The 25500-nt window shown below is 32.1% G+C and overlaps 2 protein-coding genes across 7 annotated transcripts; one reads left to right on the top strand and one right to left on the bottom strand.

Annotated features, from left to right (window-relative positions):
- The first annotated feature begins 5113 nt into the window (after window positions 1-5113).
- Window positions 5114-12753, top strand: LOC111641058. 2 transcript variants are annotated; one of them, XM_023387168.1, is made up of 6 exons: window positions 5114-5863; window positions 5953-6015; window positions 6113-6252; window positions 12192-12260; window positions 12338-12427; window positions 12520-12753. In XM_023387168.1, exons 1-6 carry the CDS (start codon window positions 5227-5229, stop codon window positions 12598-12600), a joined length of 1080 nt encoding a protein of 359 aa, XP_023242936.1. In that variant the 5' UTR covers window positions 5114-5226; the 3' UTR covers window positions 12601-12753. The 2 variants fall into 2 exon arrangements, with proteins under 2 accessions (XP_023242936.1, XP_023242935.1); XM_023387167.1 differs by having other exon boundaries at window positions 5114-5887.
- A 2426-nt stretch (window positions 12754-15179) lies between these two features.
- Window positions 15180-25475, bottom strand: LOC111641060 (clavesin-2-like). Of its 5 annotated transcripts, XR_002759352.1 has the most exons (5): window positions 25371-25475; window positions 19589-19828; window positions 17855-18063; window positions 17326-17436; window positions 15180-15478 (listed from the first exon to the last, which is right to left on the bottom strand). XR_002759352.1 is itself a non-coding variant. In XM_023387172.1 (3 exons), exons 1-3 carry the CDS (start codon window positions 17870-17872, stop codon window positions 15311-15313), a joined length of 297 nt encoding a protein of 98 aa, XP_023242940.1. In that variant the 5' UTR covers window position 17873; the 3' UTR covers window positions 15180-15310. The 5 variants fall into 5 exon arrangements, 4 of the variants coding, with proteins under 4 accessions (XP_023242940.1, XP_023242939.1, XP_023242937.1 ...); XM_023387172.1 differs by lacking the exons at window positions 17326-17436; window positions 19589-19828; window positions 25371-25475 and adding an exon at window positions 16227-16337 and having other exon boundaries at window positions 17855-17873; XM_023387171.1 differs by lacking the exons at window positions 17326-17436; window positions 17855-18063; window positions 19589-19828; window positions 25371-25475 and adding exons at window positions 16227-16337; window positions 16737-16915.
- Between the last annotated feature and the right edge of the window lie 25 nt (window positions 25476-25500).

Genomic DNA, 25500 nt, shown 5'->3' with positions numbered 1-25500 from the left:
AAGTGATTGGCAATGTGTTAGATATTCTTGCATTTCAAACATCATTTGCATAAGCGACTAATTAAAAATCGATATAGAAATTTGTCTGCTTTGTACTTATAGCGTAGGTGTAATTTTTCGAATTCTTTTCTGTTTTTCAAAAAATAATTTATAAATAAATTACACCTAAGCTACCACAAAGCTGTTAACGTCTGAAATAACGTCATAAATGCCAAAATATCAAGTATTTCCTCTCACTTCAAAGTGGCCGGCAAATCTTCGTAACACGACCTTTGAACTTTCACCACAATAAACGTTGTTGTGGTGACCGTTTTAAGTTTCTTTTACATTATTACTGTAGTACGGTTGTTGGCGAATGAATGAATAACTCAGGAAACATTTATGGTTTCTTGGTACCGTAAGCTTAATTCCAACAATAGCATTAATGAATATGACGATAAATAACGATTGAGGACTTAACCAGATGTGTTTTCTAACAGATAAAGAGTATTGTTAGTCTTTTTACAACTTGCTCTATCCCTTCATTCCTACTTTTATCGTCTTTATTCGACGCCTACGGTGGAAATTCGTCCTGTAAAAGAGTATTTGAACCAATTCTTTTAGTTTTAAAATATTTCGTACGTAATTAATTTTTTCAGCATATTAAAGGCGTGACTTTACGTTCTCATAAGGTTGATTCTGGACGACAGATAAGTTAGTTAGAGTGTATGCTATTTAGAAGTAAATATAATGTTAAGTAGAGGTGTCCGCTGTTCGATAATGTCCCGAATAGCGGGGATCTCTACTTAACGGGTATGTATTCCACTACATGTTTGAACTGTATTATGATTTCTTCTTTACAGTTATGACATAACTTTGGAATTGTAGAAGTTCTTAGCCAGGAAAAATTTTCAGAAGCATTTTTAGAGTGAAAGAATAACTTTTAAGTTAATTCATATTTTATTTTAGTGATAATTACATCATATAATAATACGAGTTAGAATTCCGTTTTAAACATTATCGCATTTTTACTTTTCTGGCTCTTATATATAAGAGAAAGAAAGTATGATGATAGGTGAATAAATGACTCCCCTCTATGATTTTCACATGTTTGGAGTTAGAACACCTTAAAACGTCGAGAAATCCAAAAAAATTCGGGGGTTATTTCTGCATGTAGGACGTTAGTGCATGTGCATGTGCGTGTGCGAATGTGTTATCTCTTATCTAATTATTACACGTACAATTCATCTTTGTTTTATCATCGTGAAATTAAAACTCCTCGCTATTTTGTGTAATAAAAATGCCTCGGGATGAGCATAAAAGTAAAGTTGGTCAGGTAAATTCTAGATCTAAAAGAATAGGAACAGCCAAGAACTCTGAAGGCCTTCAAGTCCAACTTGGGCAACATCGAGTAAGAATCACTTTGTCAATGGATGAAGAAATAGCAATCACAACGCGAGGTTCTACTCAAAGCTCTTCTGAATTTTTAATTTCTACTTCCTCATAAAAATATTTCGTCACGCTTGACTGAAAAAATAAACGATCGTCTTTGTAATAGAAAATTGGTTTTGGAAGTCGCTGGTGTTTGTAACGACGAAAAAAGAAGACAATTTTGTAGCTTCGTGTGAATTTTATTTATATATCTTAATGATTAGTTTCTGTTGAGCCCATACAGCTGGAGAAAAACCTTAAGCCCGAAAGAAAATTTTGAAATTTGACCAATTACAGAAGAATGTTGACGCCATATAAAATAAACGCTTGAGCAAATTCTAAGATCAACATTAAGTCTTCTTCATTGTCGTATGATAACACAACTTTATTTTAATTAATCAACTGTTCGTTATTGGAATACGAAACATGTTTTGGTAATGTAACAATCACATTTATTACATTTCTAATCAATAAATAATGGCAACTCAATTTGAAATCTAGGAATTAAAAATTATTTAATTTTAATTTCTATGAAATTATAATTAGAAAAGAGTATTTGCGTTTTACATAATTTTTAAATTTAACGATATAAATTATTCAGAAAGATACGCTGTATACCAGTTCGATAAAATTTGATGCAGTGTATTAAATTTCCACGAAAAACTTTATTTTAAGCATTATGACTTCATATTTATCATCACATTATCTTGCTCTCACACTCAAAATTGAAATTGTCTTTGTATAATGTTTTCCCAAAATATTAATATTACTGTTTAAATACGGCATTAAAATTCATAATTTAACTATATATATCTATTTATATATTCTTAAAGTTAACCTTATTTACTTCTGTTTTCAATAATTTAATTACAATAGTATAATTCAGAATTTAAATTTTAAAATAAATATATTAAATTCAAATGTACATGGAACAGAATAAAATATCGATTTCTTCCCATTCGTCGTTATTAAATATGAATTTATTTTATGCATTAATCGCTAAATGCATGAAACATGATATATTGACGTAAGCCAACACAGAATTAGACTTAAATGTAATCGTATTGCTGTTTAATATTTAACGATTTTTTATATCTTATTCGTTACGTGTTACACAACAATTATTATTTCGTATTCTTAATTAATTAGAAATATATTAAAATTGTAAATAATAATAATATGTTAGTTCATACGCGTATTAATATAATAGGTATTAATACCTTAAAGGGAAAAAAATATAAAGAAATATCAATCAAATTTAGATTGAAGATAACACTCATCAAATTATTCCTTTTTAATATATATGAACTATTGCTATAAAAATATAAAATACTGTATATCAAATTTTATTGTATCTCTACGTCAATAATTTCTGATTATCATATATTTTAATAAATTTCTGTTCTTGATAAATCCGGCCTATTATGTACTTTTGAAATAATGTTGTTGGATCTCATGCCAGCTCTGACCGATCAATGTCATTAACGATAATTGTCTGTTAATTATAAACATAATCACAATTGACACAATCCATTTATTAGCAATGGGATAGCACAATTTAAAAAATCGATCAATCAAGAAGTTTGAGCCTAATGCTTATATTGAAATAAATTCTGATCGTCGTTGCCTTCATGTAATGAGCAGACGTCACAACATTAAAGAAAAACGATCCGAAAGGCCCTCGGGTATTACTTCAATAATGAAATATAAAGTCCCTAAGATTCTAAACTGCGATTTACCTACACTGTCGACGATTCAGATTCGAATTGAAGCAAACAAGTTTAGCAATATTTGGGATGTCGTCTGTACCCGTCTTTTGCCGGGTTCAATTTCTCATCAACATGTTTACTCTTNTGTTGTTGGATCTCATGCCAGCTCTGACCGATCAATGTCATTAACGATAATTGTCTGTTAATTATAAACATAATCACAATTGACACAATCCATTTATTAGCAATGGGATAGCGCAGTTTAAAAAATCGATCAATCAAGAAGTTTGAGCCTAATGCTTATATTGAAATAAATTCTGATCGTTGTTGCCTTCATGTAATGAGCAGAGGTCACAACATTAAAGAAAAACGTTCCGAAAGGCCCTCGGGTATTACTTCAATAATGAAATATACAGTCCCTAAGATTCTAAACTGCGATTTACCTACACTGTCGACGATTCAGATTCGAATTGAAGCAAACAAGTTTAGCAATATTTGGGATGTCGTCTGTACCCGTCTTTTGCCGGGTTCAATTTCTCATCAACATGTTTACTCNTACGAAATTACTATAGACAAAAATAATATTAACAAGAACCTTAGCATCGACATCCATAAAAACTGGCTTCAATTATTAAAATAAAATAGAATGTTTATACAGTCGCAGGCGAGGCTGTGTGCAACACTCGGAGAAGGGTAATGTTACAAATTACGAGGCATGCGGGGGAGTCCGTCAAGTCGGGAAAAGAGGGGAGGGGAAGGGAGCGGGAAGTACGGACACACAAGTCACAACTATCGACGTAACAGACTGAAGAGGGGCGAAAGCCCGAAACGCGTTTCTGTAAGAAGTAAATGTACGTGATGGAATTATTTGCCAAGTGTCTATAAATGCACCAAGTCGTGACATAGAATCAGATAAAAAAATATTATTAGATATATTTATATATACACATATATACACATTTGATTTTTTTCTTATATGAACTGAGGTGGTCTTTTTTTCACACCCATTATATCGGTGACCTATGGGGCAAAACCACCGATCACTCTAGTCTGGGGTGGATCTACATAGGGACTAATATAGCTTTAGCCCTGAGCCCCAACTGTCAAGCGCAGACAAAACTTGATTTATTATCATAAAATTTTAATACGTTTTTATTAATTCGATTAATTTAATAAATATATATATATTTCAACTGTGATTTTAATTTTATTAAAATGAATATTAAACTCTAATTCAAAGATTCTTAATCTAACAAAATTTAGGGCTAGTTGAACTTCAATAAGCCCTAGATCCCGAACAACTTAAATTCGTCTCTGACTGTAATGGTAGAAAGTTGACGCCTGACCAAGAACTGGCCAATTTACTTTTTCAGTATTTTTTCATTTATCTAACACCGAAACTTGTTTTTCAAAATCCTTTCTGAAAAAGTTTTCTTTTGCAGAAAGCCCATTCATTATATTGCTTTATTCTATCATCCAACTTTTATAACTATCTAATGAGTAACTATCGTGAATATATATTATACAAGTAAAGCGACCGAATGGTGAAAGACAAAATCCAACGTATTCGAAACAAACCACACATTAAATCTTTCTGAGTATTTACTTTTCAGCATTTTATTCTGGGTCCATACAGTAATTTACTTGTCCGGATTCAATTTTGGGTCAATAGAGTAAAACGCTGAAGACTTCACCGTCTGGACTATCATTGAAAGATATTTATAACACAAAACTAACGAATTTTTAAATGAGATATAAACATATAATTTATCAATTACAAAATTAAAATTTCATTATAATTTAGCATCAGTTGTAAATAAACGTGAATAGGTTTTGTTGAGTATTCTAAAATTTTTAATGCTCAGATTCCGTGTGAAAACACAATATACTATGTATTAATATATTCAATGCATTGTCGTTGGATTATATAAACGGTAACGACGGCGAAGGACAAATCAAAATTCAGGTTTGGAATCCACAATATTTCAATCAATTGTAACACGAGAATATTCCATTTTTATCTGTGTTTTTATAATTTTTTATTTTACAGACGCTAGATTTTAACAATCTAAGGAACGAAAGAATTGAAATTTCTAATTACTTTTCTATGAAATTATGTAAGTGTTACGAAATAATGGAAAATTTTTTGGCAAGAATTGAAGCCCGAAAAGAATGTAGAAGAAAAAGAAACATTATAAACGCATATACAGAAATATGTTTGAAATGCGTTTTATCTTCATTTACGTCTATAGCAAAAGTTTACGGATATACTTTTTTCGTTCCTTGTTTCTGCCACAACAGTAATGATGTTAACGTTCACTCAATTGTAACAACATTTTATTCATTCTTCATCGAATGTTTCTACTGGATACATTTTCTTATGGTGTTTTCCATGATAATACCGGTTTTGTCAGAGATGATTCCATGTAAACTGTGGCACTTACTAGTCGAGGTCGACGTCATATTCGTCAAAATGCTTATTGTTAATTTAGCTTTAACTTACGCACTCACTTTTAGTATTATAAAGAGAGTAAAATTAACCACAAATATTAAATTGATGAAGTCAGAATATTTCGGTCGAAAAAAATTGCACAACGTGATTAATTACACTAGAATTTTCGTTATTTTTCTACTTGTGACTTTTACTATCTGCGGTATAGCATTGAACATTTTTTATCTTTATCCTGCTATAGAAAAAGAAAAGACTTACGAGCACGAAGCACTTTTTTGCAGCGTAGAAATTGGTATTTACCTTAATTTAATTGCAGGTGGAATATTGTATCTAATGTTTTTACTTTTTTTGCTTGTAATGATATTAATCAACATTTTCCAGAAGCTATCGGAAGATCTGCAACTACTAAAAATGTATCATCCGAATTTGGAAACGGAATTAGAAGTAATTATGACACAACACAATGAACTTTGGAATTATGTGAAACAATTGAATGGTCCATTTAATTATGTATTGACAATTTTGTACGGTTCTCTAATAGCGGAAACCAGTTTACTTAATTATATTTTGACTTTTTCGAAAATGGAATTTGCATTAACACTTTACGTGTGCATAACTTATGCTGCAATATTATTTACATGTGTTTTAGTAGGATTTTTAGCATCCGCTTTCACATCTACTGTAACTTTTTTATTGTATTAAATGCGCAATTTGATGTTTTATTCATTTGTACCATGTTTTTTTTTTTCTTTCAGATGCAAACATCGTTTCAAGACATTCGAAGATTCGCTCAATGCGATTTGAAATTGGAACAGAAATTAAAAGTAAAACTTTTGTTATAAAATAAGTTAGCATTACTTTTAATTTGCATAAAATAATTTTAAAAATTTTGTACAGATTGTGAATTTTATGAAAAGATTNGGCGCCGCTTTCCCGTAAGCCTAAAAGTTTGACAATGGTGTTTGGATAGTCGGTGGAATCACGCTCGACATTCCAAACACCATCGTCAAACTTTTAGGCTTACGGGAAAGCGGCGCCGAACGTCACACGTACACGTTTACACGTTTAAAACGTGCGCCTCAACCTCTCTAATAAAGCGACAATGCAATGAATATATTAATACATAGTATATTGTGTTTTCACACGGAATCTGAGCATTAAAAATTATAGAATACTGAGCAAAATCTATTTACGTTTAACCACTACAAATGATATTAAGTTATAATAAAATTTTAATTTCGTAATTGATGTCAATACTGTATTTGTCATTGACGATAATTTTGTCTCATTTTTGAATTGGTTAGTTTTGTGTTTTAAATATATTTTAATAATAGTCGAGACGGTGAAGACTTCAGCCTTTTACTGTATGGACCCAAAATAAAATCTCGACAAGTAAATTGTGAAAAAGATATAATACACTATATAGTTTATTTGGATGATAGAATAACGGAATATAATGAAAACACTTTTTCAGAGAGGATTTTCAATGAAAAACAAGTTTCGGTATTAGACAAGTAAAAAATATTGGAAAGGTAAATTTGTCAGCCCTTGGTCAGACGTCAACATTTCACCAGCTATAGTCAGAGACGCATTTAAGTTTTTCGGGGCTCAAGGCTTATTCAGGTCCAATTTTGTTAGATTAAAAATGTTTAAATTGGGGTTTAAAATTTAATAACATCAATATCAGTGTTGAAATATATATATTTATGATATTAAGGCAGACCAATGTTGCGCAACCACACTTAGGCAAGTGGCATTGACGGTTCTTACGTGTGTGGTTGATAATAATAAGCGAAAGATAATATTAAGCGGACGAAATATGCGATCGAGGCGTCGCCTATAAATTATGTAACGCTATTTTTATACTGTACTTTGAAACTACTAACAACTTCTGTAACGTTTCGGACGCTATCGCAAATATGTTACCCGCCCCAAACATACGTAACTCATTTTCAGAAGCGATCGGAAACTGCTGGCCCGACATCGTCACAATGCCGGGCTGCAATTTCTCGTCACAACGTTCTTAATTGTTATAGCCCTGTACATACATCATACATTTCCTGTTATCAATTGAGTCATGTCGATATAACTGTTTTAAGCGAAAATGTTGAATTGAAATATAAAGTTAATCTGGGCTTTATGCTAATAAAGCTTATGAGCATAAGGCCAAACCGAGTATTGCAGTCTAATAATTTTTTTCTATTTACGAGAACATTTCTTCACATAGTTCATACAAACTGTTGCAAAAATATAAACTCTTTATTATCACTTAAAGCAATTATTCTTGCATTATTACAAGACTTTTTTTATTTAAACAAGTCATGCGAAGTCTTTCGGACTTAAAGTTAGCAACTTCGATCACTTACGGGAGCCATCACAACCTGTCTAACCAAGATAATTTTTTAAATATTAATAGTAGACCGGTAGCAATTAATATTCGTTGACAATCCAGTGACTGCTTTCTGTCGAATTACTTCAACTCCCTTTCCGTAAGACGCCTTTTTTTCTGTCAAACCAACAGTATAGTCGCATTTGAATAGGAAAATTACATAAAACCAGGTTACCAACCTGCACAAAATACGTTTGAAGTGAATAATTATCGAGGGTGTCGAGTTTAAATATTTCATCTGGTTTTTTCTAGATTTGATTGTTTGGCAGATTATCGTTTGATATTCGGCTGTGAATGGTACAGTTTCTTAGAGTTAACATTAGGAAAACCTGCGATATTTTAAAATTTAAGATATATATTCAATTAGTGTCTTCTTGACCGATTAAATTGTCCCGTTTTGTACCATCCGAGTATCGCGATAAACTTGACAACGATAGGCTGAAATAACCAAACACTTTATACGGTTTTCGTTTTAATGTTTGTTATATTACAGTAATTGATTTATACAACGACAAAGGTTATTTTACGTAAGAGTTTATCACAACGAATGACCACTCTAACACATTTTAAAAATTATTTCTCCACTGTACACAATTTAAAGAATTTTTATATGTTCTATTGGTCATTTCATGTGATAAACCCTTACGGAAGATAACTTTCGTAATTATATAAACCAAATATTATAATATTATATTAGAAGTACGAAATAACAACAAACATCAAGATTATTAGATTAATTTTTTGCCAAGGTAACGTTGCTCTTACCTGCTAGTATTTAATGAATCTAAAAAAGTTTATTAACAGATAAATTTAGTAAATGCGTTGGGTCACTTGTCTTCAAAACCGGGATCAATATAGGATCGATATGTTCGGTTTCCCGAACAATGGACTGTTATATAACTTTTTTCTCTCTGTCATAGGATGGGGGAGATCTCTGTTTTGAAAGCGCTAGTATAACGATTGAGTCCTACGACTGATAAGTCAGGCATGATCGAAGAATTCGAGAATATAGTTTTTAAAACATACGAAAAAAAAATTCTTATAACCCACATCTTGACAGACGGTATATACATTAAAATATATAAATAAAATTTACATGAAAGTAAAAATTGTCTTCTTGTTCCGTCGTTACAAACATCAGTGACCTCCATAAACAATTTTAGGTTACGGATTTGATTTTAAGAAATTTTATCGCGAATTATATTCAACTATATACATGTATTTATAAATTATTAACGTTACCGGATTTATTATTGCTTCTTTATAATTTTAATTGTTACAATTAAAAATTTGAATTACAAAAAATATTTTAAACCTAAGTGTACGTGGAACAGAGTAAAATATTGATTTCCTCGCATTCTACGTTATTCAATACGAATTTATTTCTTGTATTGATCGCTAGAATCATAAATGGTGATGTAAGCCAACACAAAATTCGATTTAAATTTAATCGTATTGCAGTTTAATATTTAAGAATTATTTTTCAAAATCATATACGTTACAAGAATTATTATTTCATACTCTTAATTAATGATAAATACATTAAAATTGTAAATAATTATAATAAGTTAGTTCATACGCCTGTTAATATCATCAGTATTAATGCATAAAAAATGATACACTTCAAAAGCGAAAAAATAAGTAATGAAATATCAATCAAATCTAGATTAAACTGTGCTTATATAATTCCTTTTCAATATATATGAACTATTGCTATAAAAATATAAAATATATTAAATATTTCTATATCTCTACGTCGATGATTTCTGATTATCACACATTTTAATAATTTTCTGCTTTTGACGAATCCGGATACTCTTAAAATAATGTTGTTAAATCTCATCCCACCCCTAAGCGATCAATCTCGTTAAAGATAATGATCTGTTAATTAGAAACATGAGCATAATTGAAAAAAAATCCATTTAGTAGCAATCCCATTTTAATAAACCGATCATTCAAAAAGTTATCCCGTAATATCTACATTGAAATGGATTCTTGACGTCGCTGTCCTCATCGAATGAGCAGAGGTCACAACATAAAAGAAAGACCTTCCCCCGAAAGAAGAAAGCTCTCGGGTATTTTTTTAATTTTAAAATATGCAGCTTATACGGTTCTAAACTCCTAGCGGTTACCTGCCACTTTGACGATCCGGATTCGAATCTGTAGGGTCCGATTTGTCATCAACCGATTTATTCTTAGTATGTGCATGGCTTAACTGATAGACGGCACAATAAAAAACGTTGTTGTAAGTGCCGATGCAATAAACAGACAAGAAAACAGCTGTTATGATATTTATTTCTAATTATAATATGTCTGGCTAATATATAAAATATAGCAAAAATATTATTGTATATATTCATATATACACATCAGTTTTTCTATTCTGAGAACTAGAAAGCTTTCTTTTTCGTACCCAATACTGTATATCGATTGGGTAAAACCACCGGTAGTTGGGGGAAGATTGACGCCTGACCGAAGACTGGCCAACTGCAGTTTTCTAGTATTTTTTTAATTGTCTTACATCTAAACAGGGCCTATTGTCTTCTCTATTCAAAATCGTCTCTGAAAACGTTTTCTTTGGAAGAAGAGAAAACGGATGGTGTAAGAAAGAACACAACGAAACAGATCAAACATTAAAACTTCGAAAGATTTACTTTACGGATTGTACTCTGGGTCTTTAGAGTAAAAGACTGATAACTATACTGTCTCGGTTATTTATTAAAGATATCTGTAAAACACAAAACTTACAAATTGATCAATGAGATACGATTATCTAATTGATTAATTGCGAAATTAAAATTTCGCCATAATTTAGCATTAGTTGTTGGGGTTAAATGTAAATAGCGTTTGTTTACTACCCTAAAAATTTTAATGATTAGATTTTGCATGATAACACAATACTCTATAAATTCATTCATTGGCCTTGCATTATATAAACATATCGAAAAGGATATATCGAAGTTGTGGTTTGGAATCCACAATCGTTCAATTGATCGTAAGACGAGTATATCGCATTCTCATCTATAACTAGTCGTTATAGTCTTCATTTTACAGACACACGTAACACCTTGACGTTGAATTTTAAAAGTCTAAGAAACACAAATGTTAAAATTCTAATTACATTTCTATAAAATTACGTAAGTGCTACTAAATAATGAAAAATTTTTTGGCAAAGATTAAAGCCGAAGATGATGAGTATAGCAGAGAAAGAAAAAATATGAACACAGAAGCAGAGATATGTTTGAAATGCCTTTTATCTTCGTTTACGTCTGTAGCAAGGGTTTACGGATATACTTTTTTCGTTCCTTGTACCTGCCGCAACCGAAGTGATATTAATGTTCACCCAATTGTAACAAAATTTCATTCATTCTTCATCGAATGTTTCTACTGGACATTTTTCTGCCTCGTGTTTTCCATGACAATACCAGTTTTGTCAGAGATGACTCCATGTCAATCGTTGTGCTTACTAGTCGAGAACGACGTCATCTTTGTCAAAATAAATTTTGTTATTATAATTTTAACTAACGCTCTCATTTTTAGTATTATAAAAAGAGTAAAATTAACTCCGAATTTTAAATTGACAAAGCCAGAATATTTCTATCGAAAAAAATTGTACGACATGATTAATTATACTAGAATTATCGTCTGTATTATTGCTGTAAGTTTATCTATTTGTTGTCATGCATTGAACATTTTTTATTTTTATCCTGCTTTTGAAGAAGGAAAGACTTACGAGCACGAAGCACTGTTTTGCAGCGTAGAATTTGGCATTTGCCTTAATTTACTTTCAGGTGGAATATTCTATGTAATGTTTTTACTTTTTTTACTTGTAATCATATTAATGAACTTATTCCGGAAGCTATCGGAAGATATGCAACTAGTCAATATCAATCATCCTAATTTAGAAACGGAATTAGAAGTAATTATGACACAACACAATGAACTTTGGAACTATGTAAAACAATTGAATGGCCCATTTAATTACGTATTGACAATTTTGTATAGTTGTCTAATAGTGTTAACCAGTCTACTTTATTATATTTTAATTTTTTCGAAAATAAAATTTGCATTAAAAGTTTTCATGCGCATCTTTTGTGCTGAATTATCACTTGGTTGTGTTTTAGTAGGATTTTTAGCATCCGCTTTCACATCTAGTGTAATTTTTCTATTGTATTAAATACGCTATTCCGTGATTTATTTATTTGTAACTTGTTTTTCTTTTTTCTTTCAGATGCAAACATCGTTTCAAGACATTCGAAGATTCGCTCAATGCGATCTGAAATTGGAACAGAAATTAAAAGTAAAGCTTTTGTTAGAGAATAGGTTAGCGTTTAGCTTTTTAATTTGCATAAAATTATTTTAAACAATTTTTTGCAGATTGTGAATTTTATGAAAAGATTTGGAAAGGCGTCTTTATGTTTATCTATCAACGGTTTCTTCGACGTTACCAAGAAGTTTCCTATTAAGGTATGCGAGTCATTTAACTTTTACAATATATTAATTCTAAATAAAATATATAAATTTAGAATTATATAAAATATATAAATTTGAATTTGCAGATGTGTAGCGCTCTGCATTCCGTGTATTCGGGTCTCTTAAATTTGAGGACCGTTTCCAAGAAGAAAAACTGCTCTTACTGAGATTTGAACTCAAGAAGCTATCCTTTTGAATATAATTTCCTCTTATAACATTTTAATTAATTCATTTATATGTGATAAATTAGATAAACTATTATCGTTTCTTGTCTCATTATTGTCTATTGTTATAATTTACATTGTTAAAATTAGAATGAATGTTTCAAACAATATTTTACTTAAATTTTCATAAATTGCTTAAATAAATATAAATGTATTATCGATTTTAATATTTTAAATAAAATTTCAATTTTATATTAAATTTTTCAAATAGTAGAAATTTTTAAATGTAAAGAAATTCACTTATTGTAATAACTTTGTTTGAAGCTGAGACTTCACCCTCTGACGGAGGAAAGGTGGAAATAAACCGGTGACTTATATTGTAAACAGGAGCGGGGCTACGAAGGAACGGGGTGCGATACAATTTAATTGTCTAGATCGTGAGATGGATCGCCGGGGAAAGTACAGCGATCACCTCAAAGCAGAGATTACGTATGCTCCCTCAGCAGCTGAGGCGGCGGCGGTGGTTGGGACCGACTGGACCCGGATGCATTTTTTTCGGGACAGGAAAAATACATTTAGCCGAAATTTACGGGATTGTCGTGCTTAAAATAACGTGACCTAACCCGTAGGAGATTGGCACGGGCGGGAGTGTTCTGCGACCCCTCAGTCCGAATTGCGTTTCTAGCAACAGGGCCAGACCAATTGAGTCACAGTGCTGAGAAAGATAAGCGTCTCACACAGAGGTATAGCCCATGTTTAGACTAGAAAAGGAGAAAGAGTTGAGAGTGTAAGAAGGGGTAAGAGTAAGAAGAAGTAAAGTGAGATAGGATAGAGGGAAAAAGCAGCCAGGGTCATGGGACCCGTGGGCGCCTGCATCGCATTTATTAAATAATAACACAGTACAAAATAACAATAGGATTATTACAGAATTACATACAAAGAAATATAATTACAAGATTGGTAGGCGCGACAATAGTAATTTGGAGTATACAAAAATACACGTGGAACAGAGACATATATTATTTACACAGTATAAAGAGGTTAACAGTAGGAGTTGACCGACAATGTCAGATGTAATCGCGGGTTACAAAACAGCTGAAAAAGTAAGGACAATAGACACAGAGAATACAATAAGTGGAGACAAGTAGACACAAAAGCGTACCTATAAAAGGTAGCTAAGTCCAATTAAGCTGATACCAAAAGATGCAAGATGATAAACACAGTTCCATAGGTAGTTGAAAATCCATCACCAACTATAGGGAAGAAACAATCTAGTAGAGCTTCTTGATATCAGCTGCAAATTTCTTCAGGGCCTTGAAATTGTTCTTATCAATAGTGAAGTCTTTGAGAGTGCAATGCCAGTTGAGCCCATTTGCCTGAACAGCCTCTGCCAGTTTCTTACGATGAGTAATGTGGAGGGGGCAGTGGAAGAAAACGTGCACATGTTCTTCCTCTTCCTTCAGGTCGCAGTTACACTAACCGTCAGTCTTATTGAGAAACCTCTTGAGGTAGGAGTTTAAATTCCCGTGACCTGTAAGGAGTTGAGTTAAGGATTCGCTCAATGCGATTTGAAATTGGAACAGAAATTAATAGTAAAACTTCTGTTATAAAATAGGTTAGCGTTAGCTTTTAATTTGCATAAAATAATTTTAAAAATTTTGTACAGATTGTGAATTTTATAAAAAGATTTGGGGAGGCATCTTTATGTTTATCTGCCAACGGTTTTTTCGATGTTACCAAGAAGTTTCCAGTCAGGGTATGCAAGGTATATAGTCATTCAATATATTATTGTATTATATATATAAATTTGAATTTGCAGATGTCCAGCGCTCTCTACTCTGTGTTTAGGAATCTGTTAAATTTGAGGACCGTTTCCACGAAGAAATACTGCTCTTACTGAGATATGAACCTAAGAATCTATCCTTTGAATATAATTTCATCTGATAACGTTTCAATTAATAAATCTTAATTAATTCATTTATATATGATTATTTAGATACACTGTTATTGTTTCTTGACACATTATTGTCGAATTGTGATCGATTGCATTGTTAAAATTAGAATGAATGTTTAGAATAATATTTTATTTAAATTTTTATAAATTGCTTAAATAAATGTAAATGTATTTCCTCAAAAAACTCCCGTGAAGGAAAATGCCTAAAGTGAACACTGTATACGGGGCGTCTTAATTCAAATTTGCTTGGGACCCATACAGTTATAATGCGTCATTACTTGCTTTGTATCAAACTACTATGGATATACTGTGTTAAGGTGTGTACGATAAAACTGAAAATGTTGAAGATTCATGCTGATTTCTATTTATTAGCAATGCAATTAAACCGTAAAATGTTTTATCGGTATGTTGTTTATGTCATTTAATTTAATATTGCTTTAATTCTGTAATTTTATGTTTAATTACAATTTAACTCCACTCTATCTTAAAATGAAATTATTTATCATTTTAAACTATAAATAATTAAAAATATACGTGTTAAAGTCTTGTTTGTATTCCTAACTTAGATTATATAATTACAATTATCAGTCTTATTTCAATTCAATTTTCGGATGTATGATATGGAAAATATCAATTTTATTAAATTGAAAAATTACATAAAATACTAGACATACATTATACCAGGATAGTGATAAAGTTTATTATTTTATACAATAATTAGACGAATTCTTAGCTGAAACGATTCAATTCTTTTTCTTTTCAGCTGTAATATTTTTGACTATCTTCAAAATATTCCTGGAATTTTAATATAACTTCAATGCACTCAGCTGGATCGTGAAGAGGTAAATCGCCTTTATATTCTTCGGGAAGAAATTGAGAATCGATGAATTTGTGCAGAGATTCAATTTCAGAACTATGTATATGGATCTAAATAATAATATAATTGAAATTAGTTTAAAAAGTCATACATAGATCAATGGATTCTTCGTTACAATATTTGAAATCTGAAATAATCTTAGAAGTAACGGTAGCAACTGTGTATAGGTTAATTAATAAAAATTAAAATTAAATAAATTGAAAAATCTAGCAGCGAGTTGCTTAACATTGCCGGCAACATTTATTTTGAAAGAGGGGATGGATTTTATAAATATTTGTGAATGCTAATAACGAGTAAATTCGTCATTAAGCCAGACCTTACTCGATGTGTAATACAGGACTCCTATTATCTTCCCACACCCTCGATCTTTAATCACAAAAATTTAATGGCATTAATTCGTCTAATAAGTAAAACTCCTTTCAAAATTTCAGAAATTTTCGACTGAAAGAACAGGAGTTATTAAGCTTCAAAGAGAGTGAACAAAATCGCGACCTCTAAACACATTAACATCCCTATATACAGAAAAAAACCCGAATCAAAGTTTCAAGGTTTCCTGAGTCCAAAAATGTAAAAATAAATATTAATATAAGTTATTTAGTGGTAGTTAGTCGTGGGATCGCGCCTTTCCAATGGGCTGGTTAAGTGGAGTTTTCCGTGTTTTCTTCACGTTAGTGACACCTGAATAGGGGCAAGATTTCCATAAAAATCTTTCTGGGAGGCATCCCTCTCGGCAGATGGCCCACGTGTCGAGTTTCCCTAAACAAATAAAGCAATAAACCGACTTAAATATATACATACCCTTTTTCTAATTTTATACGGAAGAAACGGTCGTAATGCATTGTAAAAAAGATATCCAAATTTTCCAGTATTTACAAGATGAATTTCCTTATATCTGATTGGAATGGCTGTCTGGGTTAAATTAAATAAAGAGTATATATTATTCAAGATGAATCAAACGTCCGTTGCACCCTTTTCATTCCAAAAGTATTCAAGATTAATACTGTAATATATCTTCCGTACTTTTTCCCTCTTTGCTCTGTGGTCACTAAGAGGGAGTTTCTTAGCAAGCTTATTATGGATTTTCCAGGTCCACAATCCTGAAGTTTTTCGGCTCCTCCAGATTCCATTCTGGGTTCCCCAGAGCGGTAGGTTGCCACCATAACTGCTCGGCCATCCAGCGATTATGTTCAGTACTTTTGGAATAAAAAGGGCGCAAGGGATTTTTGACTCAGCCTATATGTAATTATACAGTACAAAAAGATATTTATATTTATGATAAAAAATATTAATTAATGTTAAATAACTTACAAATAAAAGAGAAGTCATGCAAAATATTGTGCTTGGTGTTAATTGTAAAATATGTCTCCACGATAATGTTTTAGCATCCCAAATTACTACCAAACCGTTGACTTGAATTAAATGTCCTGTTATTGCCGCATCTTGATACATTAACAGGCATTTCAAAACGTCTTTCATGTGTACGTTCGAAGGATNTCGTCTAATAAGTAAAACTCCATTCAAAATTTCAGAAATTTTCGACTGAAAGAACAGGAGTTATTAAGCTTCAAAGAGAGTGAACAAAATCGCGACCTCTAAACACATTAACATCCCTATATACAGAAAAAAACCCCGAATGTTATTTTGCATTTCTCGAAGTTTCAAGGTATCCTGAGTCCAAAAATATAAAAATAAATATTAATATAATATAATATGGGATCGCCCCTTGCCAATGCGCTGGTTAAGAGGAGTTTTCCGTGTTTTCTTCACGTTAGCGACACCTTTATAGGGCCAGTTATCCATAAAAATCTTTCTGGGAGGCATCCCTCTCGGCAGATGGCCCACGTGTCGAGTTGCCCTACACAAATAAACCAATAAACCGATTTAAATATATACGTACCCTTTTTCTAATTTTATACGGAAGAAACGGTCGTAATGCATTGTAAAAAAGATATCCAAATTTTCCAATATTTACAACATGAATTTCCTTATATCTAATTGGAATGGCTGTCTGCATTAAATTAAATAACGAGTATATATTATTCAATATGAATGAAACGTCCGTTGCACCCTTTTCATTCCAAAAGTATTCAAGATTAATACTGTAATATATCTTCAGTACTTTTTCCCTCTTCGCTCTGTGGTCACTAAGAGGGAGTATCTTAGCAAGCCTGTTATGGGTTCTCCAGGTCCACAATCTTGGAGTTTTTCGGCTCCTCCAGATTCCATTCTGGGTTTCCCAGAGCGGTAGGTTGCCACCATAACTGCTCGGCCATCCAGCCATTACGTTCAGTACTTTTAGAATAAAAAGGGTGCAAAGGATTTTTTACTAATCCTGTATATAATTATATAGGATGAGTGAAAAATAAAATTTTACATTTATGATAAAAAAAATGATAAAAAATATTAATTAATGTTAAATAACTTACAAATAAAAGAGAAGTCATGCAAAATATTGTGCTTGGAGTTAATTGTAAAACGATACTGTTTTACATTTAACTCCACGATAATGTTTTAGCATCCCAAATTACTACCAAACCGTTGACTTGAATTAAATGTCCTGTTAGTCCCGCATCTTGATACATTAACAGGCATTTCAAAACGTCTTTCATGTGTACATTCGAAGGATCCCAGTAGGCTAAAAAAATTATATGTATGTATTAATACATAATATTTTTAAAATATTATTCGAGATTGAAACTGTATTAAAAAGAGAAAAATGTACTGAAGTCAAGACTAGATCGATTTGCATAATATAACTTATTGCGTTAGTTTCATGTTGGTGAGCGGGAGGTTGAAAGAGTTTGAGTCGATGATTAATTAAATAAATTGTTTATTTGTATCTAAGTTTTAAACATTAAAATGCAGCAGCAGGACACGAACTTCCTTTATTTATCAGGCTCATTTCGCGCTCAATCACAAAATGTCTCTAGCGATACATGGTGTCTTTTAGCGCTTATTATTCAAATGCACTCTTACGTAGTACGTGGTGTTACAAATGTTAAATTTTGGTGGTTAAAGGTCAAGAAGGTGGGGAAATAGATGGCGATTTCTCTTTCAAGATATGCCACTCACTTGTCATATCTCGAGAGGAATCGCACTTAATAACAATTTCACTCGGCTTTTTCTGTGACTCTTTCCGCCTTGTGGGCGCTAATAGGGCCTTTTTTAGCAATCTCATTATGGTTCCACCAGGCCCACAATGAGGCGGCCGGGTAGTGAGAAACAGGGCCCGGCATATCCCCATGTTTCGTTGAATTACAACTTTAAGCAATGAACTTACTATGTATTTTCCGGGTGGCCAAGCGGTCTTGGTAACCTGAATACTGGGAGTTCGGTCGTGGGTTCACGCCTCGCTCGGACAAGCTGGCCACATGGAGTTTTCCAGGTTTTCTGTAACGTCTAAATAGGGGCCAATTTCCCTTAATCATTATATTTATTTCTTATGTGTTTTGTAATGTAGAATTTATGAATAGTTTAAATACTAACAGACGTAAGCGTTTAAACTATACCTATACAAAAGTTCGAATAATTTTTTAAACAATTATTATTAATTGATTATTATCAACATTTTATTGAAGTCGGCACTCAAACTGTTCATGACACAACAGATTCCAAGCAATGTATTTAAAGTTTAAGTATATTGTAGAATTCGATGAAATTTCGTAAAGTTCCTGAAAGCTTATTGCAGTGATCTATGGTGTGGTGACAACTAGATGGAATACACACATATCAGTATCGTAAATGTACTTTGTCCATTAACGATAACCTTTATTAGTTATTTTAATTTATGGGAAATAAATGTAATATCATATGTACAGTACAGTACGTTCTCATCGCGAGTAGACAAGGCAAGTAGTGATTAGCGACAAGATTTCAGACGTCACATGCCCTTACTTTATGGCGTACTCTACTTATTTGTTTTTATACTATACCTCCCATTAGAGAGCTTTCAGAAATTCTGGTGCAAGGATGTTCATATCTTTTCACTAGGCCACATACTGTATTTCTGATAGTAAGTAATATGACTTGTAAATATACTGTAGTTACAGATTATTCGATAGAGTAATAATTGAAGATATACATACATTTAGATAAATATATAGATTCCGTATACAATTACAAATAATTTACATTTTTAATGATTATTTTAGTCTACTTACGGACTTGGACCAATCCCACAACTCGACCATCTTGATCCGTGTGGGGTAGAAACGAAACAATTTTCGTGTCAAGATACTTCTTAGTGGCCACAGGATTAAATTCCCCGAATATATGTGGATACTTCTTCCTCGTAGAGTAATAATTTTTTAATAATTTAATTGCTCTTTCTTTATCGAACTTTCTGGATCTAAGGAAGCTCAAGAGGAACATATCGTCTAATCGACAATTTATATTGTGTTCTGTATAAAATTTAAATAAATAATAAATTATAATTTTTATATAAAAAATTCTAGCAACGAGTTGCTCAACTTTAACAGCCGTAAAAGTAAAATAATTTGTCAGGCATTTGTATTATAAAACTTCAATTCGATTTAAAGCTTGAAAATTTAAATATAAAAGGCATTTTTAACACCATAATACATAAACAATATGCAAATTATAAATGTGTAAACGAGTTTATTTATTGATTAACGTGGACGCGCAGAGTGCTAAGCTTAAGCATTATATGGCTGTTGTCCTATGGTATGTGCAATATTAGCGAGTTTGCGGCCAAAGTGTTCATCACTAAAACGTGAACGTCAAACGTCGAGCGCCGCTATTATAAGCGGCACTCGAAGTTCGACGTTCATGAAAACTTCGGCCGCAACCTCACTATTATAGATACTTTATCAAAGGTAAAAATTAATGATGAAACGAATATTCGGTTACTATTCGGCATTCGGCCGAATACCGAATACCTAAAAAAAGAATAATAAATAACAAAAAAAAAAACCAGTAAATTAATCATTTTGGTAACTTTTATTAATGCTGAACATAACATTTCAAGTTCGAGAAAGTGCAATTTTTTGCTTATTTATGGAAAAGATCAAAGGAAAAGTAATATAACTAAGTTAATTTATAAGAGATGAAAAAAGGTAACAAATAAAATGAAAACTACTTACTTATTATGTATTTTAGTCATCAATATACTCGTATATAAAAGAACAAGTCCTGTTAGGATAATTAACGCAGAGCCAAAACTACTGGTGCTAGAAACTTAAAAATTTAAGGGTGTGTTCCTTTTGTAAAGTTTAGGTGTACTAAGAAAAGATTTCACTTAATTCAACCCTAAAGGGGTGAAAAGGATAAAATTTTGTATGAAAATTTTTACTGCGTGGGCACATTATATCAAAACTTAGGTCATAAAATGTGAAAAATTATAATTAATGATCTGTAAAGCGTTTTTGTGAAATCATCCCTTATTATAAACTTAAAAATTAAATTAACTTTTTTGTTTCATTGTAGAAAATTATTTATCATAACTGAAGTTTCAGGCAGCTTGGTAGCCTGAACGGTCCCAGGCTTTCTCCCGTGCACGCTAAGTGACTTTCATTAAAGCATTTAGCTTTCCGAAATCTATGAGAACAATTATTTGGCATTGATGGTTGCGAATTTCCGCGCCAATAAGCTGCCTCGACTTATTCGATTATGTTATCAACTCAATTTCATATTTATTTTCACATTTTTACTTCGCGGTCCTTCTTGGTTTTTTTTTCCATTATTTACACGTGTAGGTCATTTAATTGTTATCCACATTTGATATCATCACTTATCACATGTTGCCATGACGACCGTGTTTCTCCGCTACAACTGTCAAGAATTAACGCAATTGGCAAAGCGTAGTGACAGCGGGCCAATAGAGAGCAGGTTACGCAATCCTTGCCATAGTGAGGTTTGCATGCCAATTTTCATATGTGCGTTAATCAAGCTGAATAGTTTGGCCGAATATTCGGTATTCGGCATGTGGCCGAATATACTATTCGTTGAATCACTAGTAAAAATGGAACTCTGCAAGAAATCTTTTACACAAAAATTGCGCCAAGATATGTAAGACTTTTATTGTAAAAATTTAGCGTTGCATAGTTTCAGAAATTTTAAACTAGTTTACAATACACGGTGGTGTTTGGTTTTATGTATGTCAACGATAAATTTAAAATAATTGTAAAAAACTTATATCAGGTTTGTCTAAAGCCTTTGTAAAGCGATACATTGCTAATATTATGTAATAATAAATATTGTTAGAATACAGATGAGGGGCACAAGCTCGAAACGGGTATAAACATTTGGTATAATTAGACAAGAGTACATACGAAAATAAAGCGGATGTATAAAAGTCTAGTGTCTAGTATCAACACTTCGCGGTTTTTAAAAATATAATTCATTGCCAATAAAAAATATACAAGAGATTGTAGCACTTTTTCCTCAGTTCTTATCCGAGTAACAGTTCTTTGAAGGGTAGAGGAAAAGTTTATTGGTTCTTTAGAGCTATATCACTAGTAGTGATATTGAAAGCATGTAGTGATGTGGCTACAGTACTCTCATTGCACGTCCCGTCAAAAGCGATGATATCGACTAATTTGCGTCGGGCATAGGGGAGCGCTATTTATAAGATATTATTTTTAATCTTGTGGTATATGACCGCTCTTGGCAGCAAGGCTCTCTATACTATGTATATGTTAATAAGAGATTTGGTAAACCTTTCATTGGGTCAGTTTTCTAATACACGGACAGTCAAAAGATTTCTTATAGAATTGTAACGAACAGGTTGTATTGGATATACATAATTATGACAAACAATTACATACGTTTTGATGATAAAATCAATTTTTTCATTAAAATTGATGATATACAGGGGCTGTTTAAAGATGCTACAGAGGTTTAAGCCCTCACCATTGTCACAAAAAAGTTAAAATTTATTTATTGAACTTTAAAACATTTTAAAAAACATATAAGATGGCAAATATGGTTTATCGGATCATCCACAATATAATCACCGCTCACGAGTTAATAAAAAGACCTTATTCAAATATTTTTAATTTTTACTTTCTCTGCTGTTATAACAGAGGGAAAGTATGGCGATCCGGCAAAAATGACCCCCCCCCTAATTTTTGCATCTTTAGACTTAAGACACTTTGAAACGTCGAGAAATGAAGAAAAATTCGGGGTAATTTCTGTATGTATGAATGTTAGGGTGGCAGTATTTTGTTCACTCTGTTTGAAGCTTAATAACTCCTGTGCTTTTAGTCGAAAATTTCAGTAATTTTGCAGGGAAATTTGTATATTAGAGGAAATTGTGCTTTTAAATTTTGGTGGTTAAAGGCCAGAAAAATGGAGAGATAATGGGGACCGTGTGTATCTCCAGTAGGGTCGAACTTAATGACGATTTTACTCGTTATCCTTTATATATTTTTATAAAACTCACTCTTACCCTCATTATTAAGCTTTTTGCGATTTTATTATAGTTAGAAATATAAACTGTTGTTTGAATAAACAGATAACATATTGGCGCCACGAAAATTTTAAATGTTGCCGAGAAAGTTCAGCAACTCGTTTATTTAATAAGCATGCATTTGTTTTTTTTTTTTTGGATTTTCAACAAGTGCCTTCAGGGTCGGCACCTCCTTTGTACCTTGTCAGGAGTGACCACCGTGTCCGCCGGATATGGAAATCTCGATGGCCGTTACATTCGGTCTTTCAGACTCAGAATAAAGATGGACGGAAATGAACGGAAGAAGTCCACTCCACAAATTAACATTTAACAAAAATACCCGTTTATTGATAGATATGGAGATATTGTTTACAAATTTATGACCATTTCAGAAGCTAAGCACAGTGGCTAAAAGGTATTTTAGACGCTTAGCACAATTGCTAAAGGGAGAAAGATATAGAGAGATAAACCTAACTCGACCCTGACCGAGAGAGAGAGAGAGAGTTCACAGGAAGTTCGCGAGATGATAAATACCTTAAAATACTCATGAGTCCTAGTCGTATCAATGCACAAATTGAGGAAAGATCGGCAACTCAGTTCGAAAATTAATTCTTTTTTCTCGTCTTCTTTGGCAGCGGACAGTGGCGACGGCTAAAACGGCAGTTCGGAACACACACTTAGGAAAAAGGGTTGATGACGACTGCTCCGGCTTGTTGTCACCCCTCCCTTTTATTAGGGGTGGCTCCTCTTGGAATTTTCGCATGACTTCGTTAGGGGGTTTAGTACATCGGGGCCAATAGTAACATTTTCACTCGTTGATTTCTGGTGACACATTCGATGTATCAACTTCAACAAGGAAATAATCCGTGGGAAATAGTTTAATTATCTTTGACGATTTTAGCAAAACAACTTTAACGAAAAACGAAATCGAACAAAAATTTCTTCATCAAATTTGGCTGTCACACTTTGAATAGAAAGCAATATGTTTGGAGATTTGTCTATCCTCTTTTTAGATCTCTCCTCAAGCCCGAGCGGATGGCCTATGCAAACGGACAGTTAATGATGACAAACCTTGTGTTAAAGGTAAGTGTAAAGTGGATCGGATAGAAACTGTTTATACGCATTTATATAACATAAACATAGTTTATTTACTCGTTAAATGATTAGCAGATGCATAGATAAATTTTTTTCATTTTCGAGTGTGTGTATCTGTGTGTTCTCCCCGTAGATCTCGTCTCCTTTTCTACAGTAAAGTCTCAAGTAGGTTTACCTTGATCCTTATAAAGGCTCTGAATAAACACAAGTTAAATTATTGTATGAATTCAAACACTACGCACAGTTCCAACAGTCTTAGGAATTCACCAATTTGAGGGAATCACGAAACTTCAACAGGTACACACACTTTACTCCCCAAAATTATCCGATCGATTGACTCTTCTTTCTCCATGAATCTGCTGCTCCTTCTCCCTCTTAGTCATCCCCCTTCGAAAGATTATCCAATGAATTTTTCATGCTGATGTTCCTGTTTTCTCTGAAAACCAATCTAAAGTTTTTAGTTATTGTAAAAAATGTAAAGTTATCGCATGGGGTGATCCTGATAATCGCAGAGAAAGATGCTAACCATAAAATTCCTTTCAAAATTACATTTGCATGTAGAAGAAATTATTTTCTTTTCTACCTGTAATTCATTTCATTAATATTTTTTTTAAATGTAGGAGAATCCTCACATGTATAAGTATAGTAAAAACGTGTGATAAGGAATTTTAACGTTTTCAAGTGTATTATAAGTTACACAGAGATCCTAAGACATGGAAATGTTATACAATTCACAATTTTCTGAGTGACTTTGTTACTTGGGATGAGAGGCCAAGACGCAGCGATCCATAGGGCCCTTTCTTAAGTGGACCAAACTATAATTTACATCAGAAATTGATATTAACGACGTAATTAAAAACTAAAGACGTATTTACAGATAAATAGGCTAATAAATTATTATCAGTGCTACGTAATCTTGTCTAAAACGTAACGATCGCTATTTGAACTGGTTTGAATGCACGAAAATGCTGAAAGTTGTGCAAGTAAACGAATTTAATACACTAAACCCTCAAAATATTTAAGTACTGATATACACGACCAAAAGTTTGCATCAATTTCTATCATTAACATGTGTAAAGAATAAGTTTAAAGATACACTAAGCCCATTCAGATTTCAATTTCTTAAAACTTTTTATTTAAGTTCTAATTTGTAATAAATAGCATTTTAATTACATTTATTTATTAATTTGGAATATTTATGACTTAAGGCAATATCAGTAAACCAAACTATCAGTGATATTGCGTATACACAGTTAATGATTGATTATATTAATATTTTTATCATAATATCTACGAATACAGAGATTAATAAGTACAATTGTAAAATGTAAATTTCTAACGTAATTTTAATTAAAATTTTAATAGCGTAGCTTCGTAATTACTCTTGAATGTATAATATATTCCTTAACGTATTAAAAAAATAATGAATTTTTCCTTACCAATAACCATTTCCTTGAACGTTTTCAATTCATTTTCATTCCACGTTAAGTAATCCTTCCTTTCTTTCCCACTAGAGTCTATTATGAACAAATCTGCACTCAACACAGGAGGATTCATAATAAATATATT

This window comes from Centruroides sculpturatus, unplaced genomic scaffold, assembly GCF_000671375.1.
Source record: "Centruroides sculpturatus isolate CEXI.00-Female unplaced genomic scaffold, Cexi_2.0 scaffold1301, whole genome shotgun sequence".
Classification (NCBI taxonomy): domain Eukaryota; kingdom Metazoa; phylum Arthropoda; class Arachnida; order Scorpiones; family Buthidae; genus Centruroides; species Centruroides sculpturatus.
Note: the sequence above shows the minus strand (reverse complement) of the source record. Positions and strands in the feature narration are given on the sequence as shown.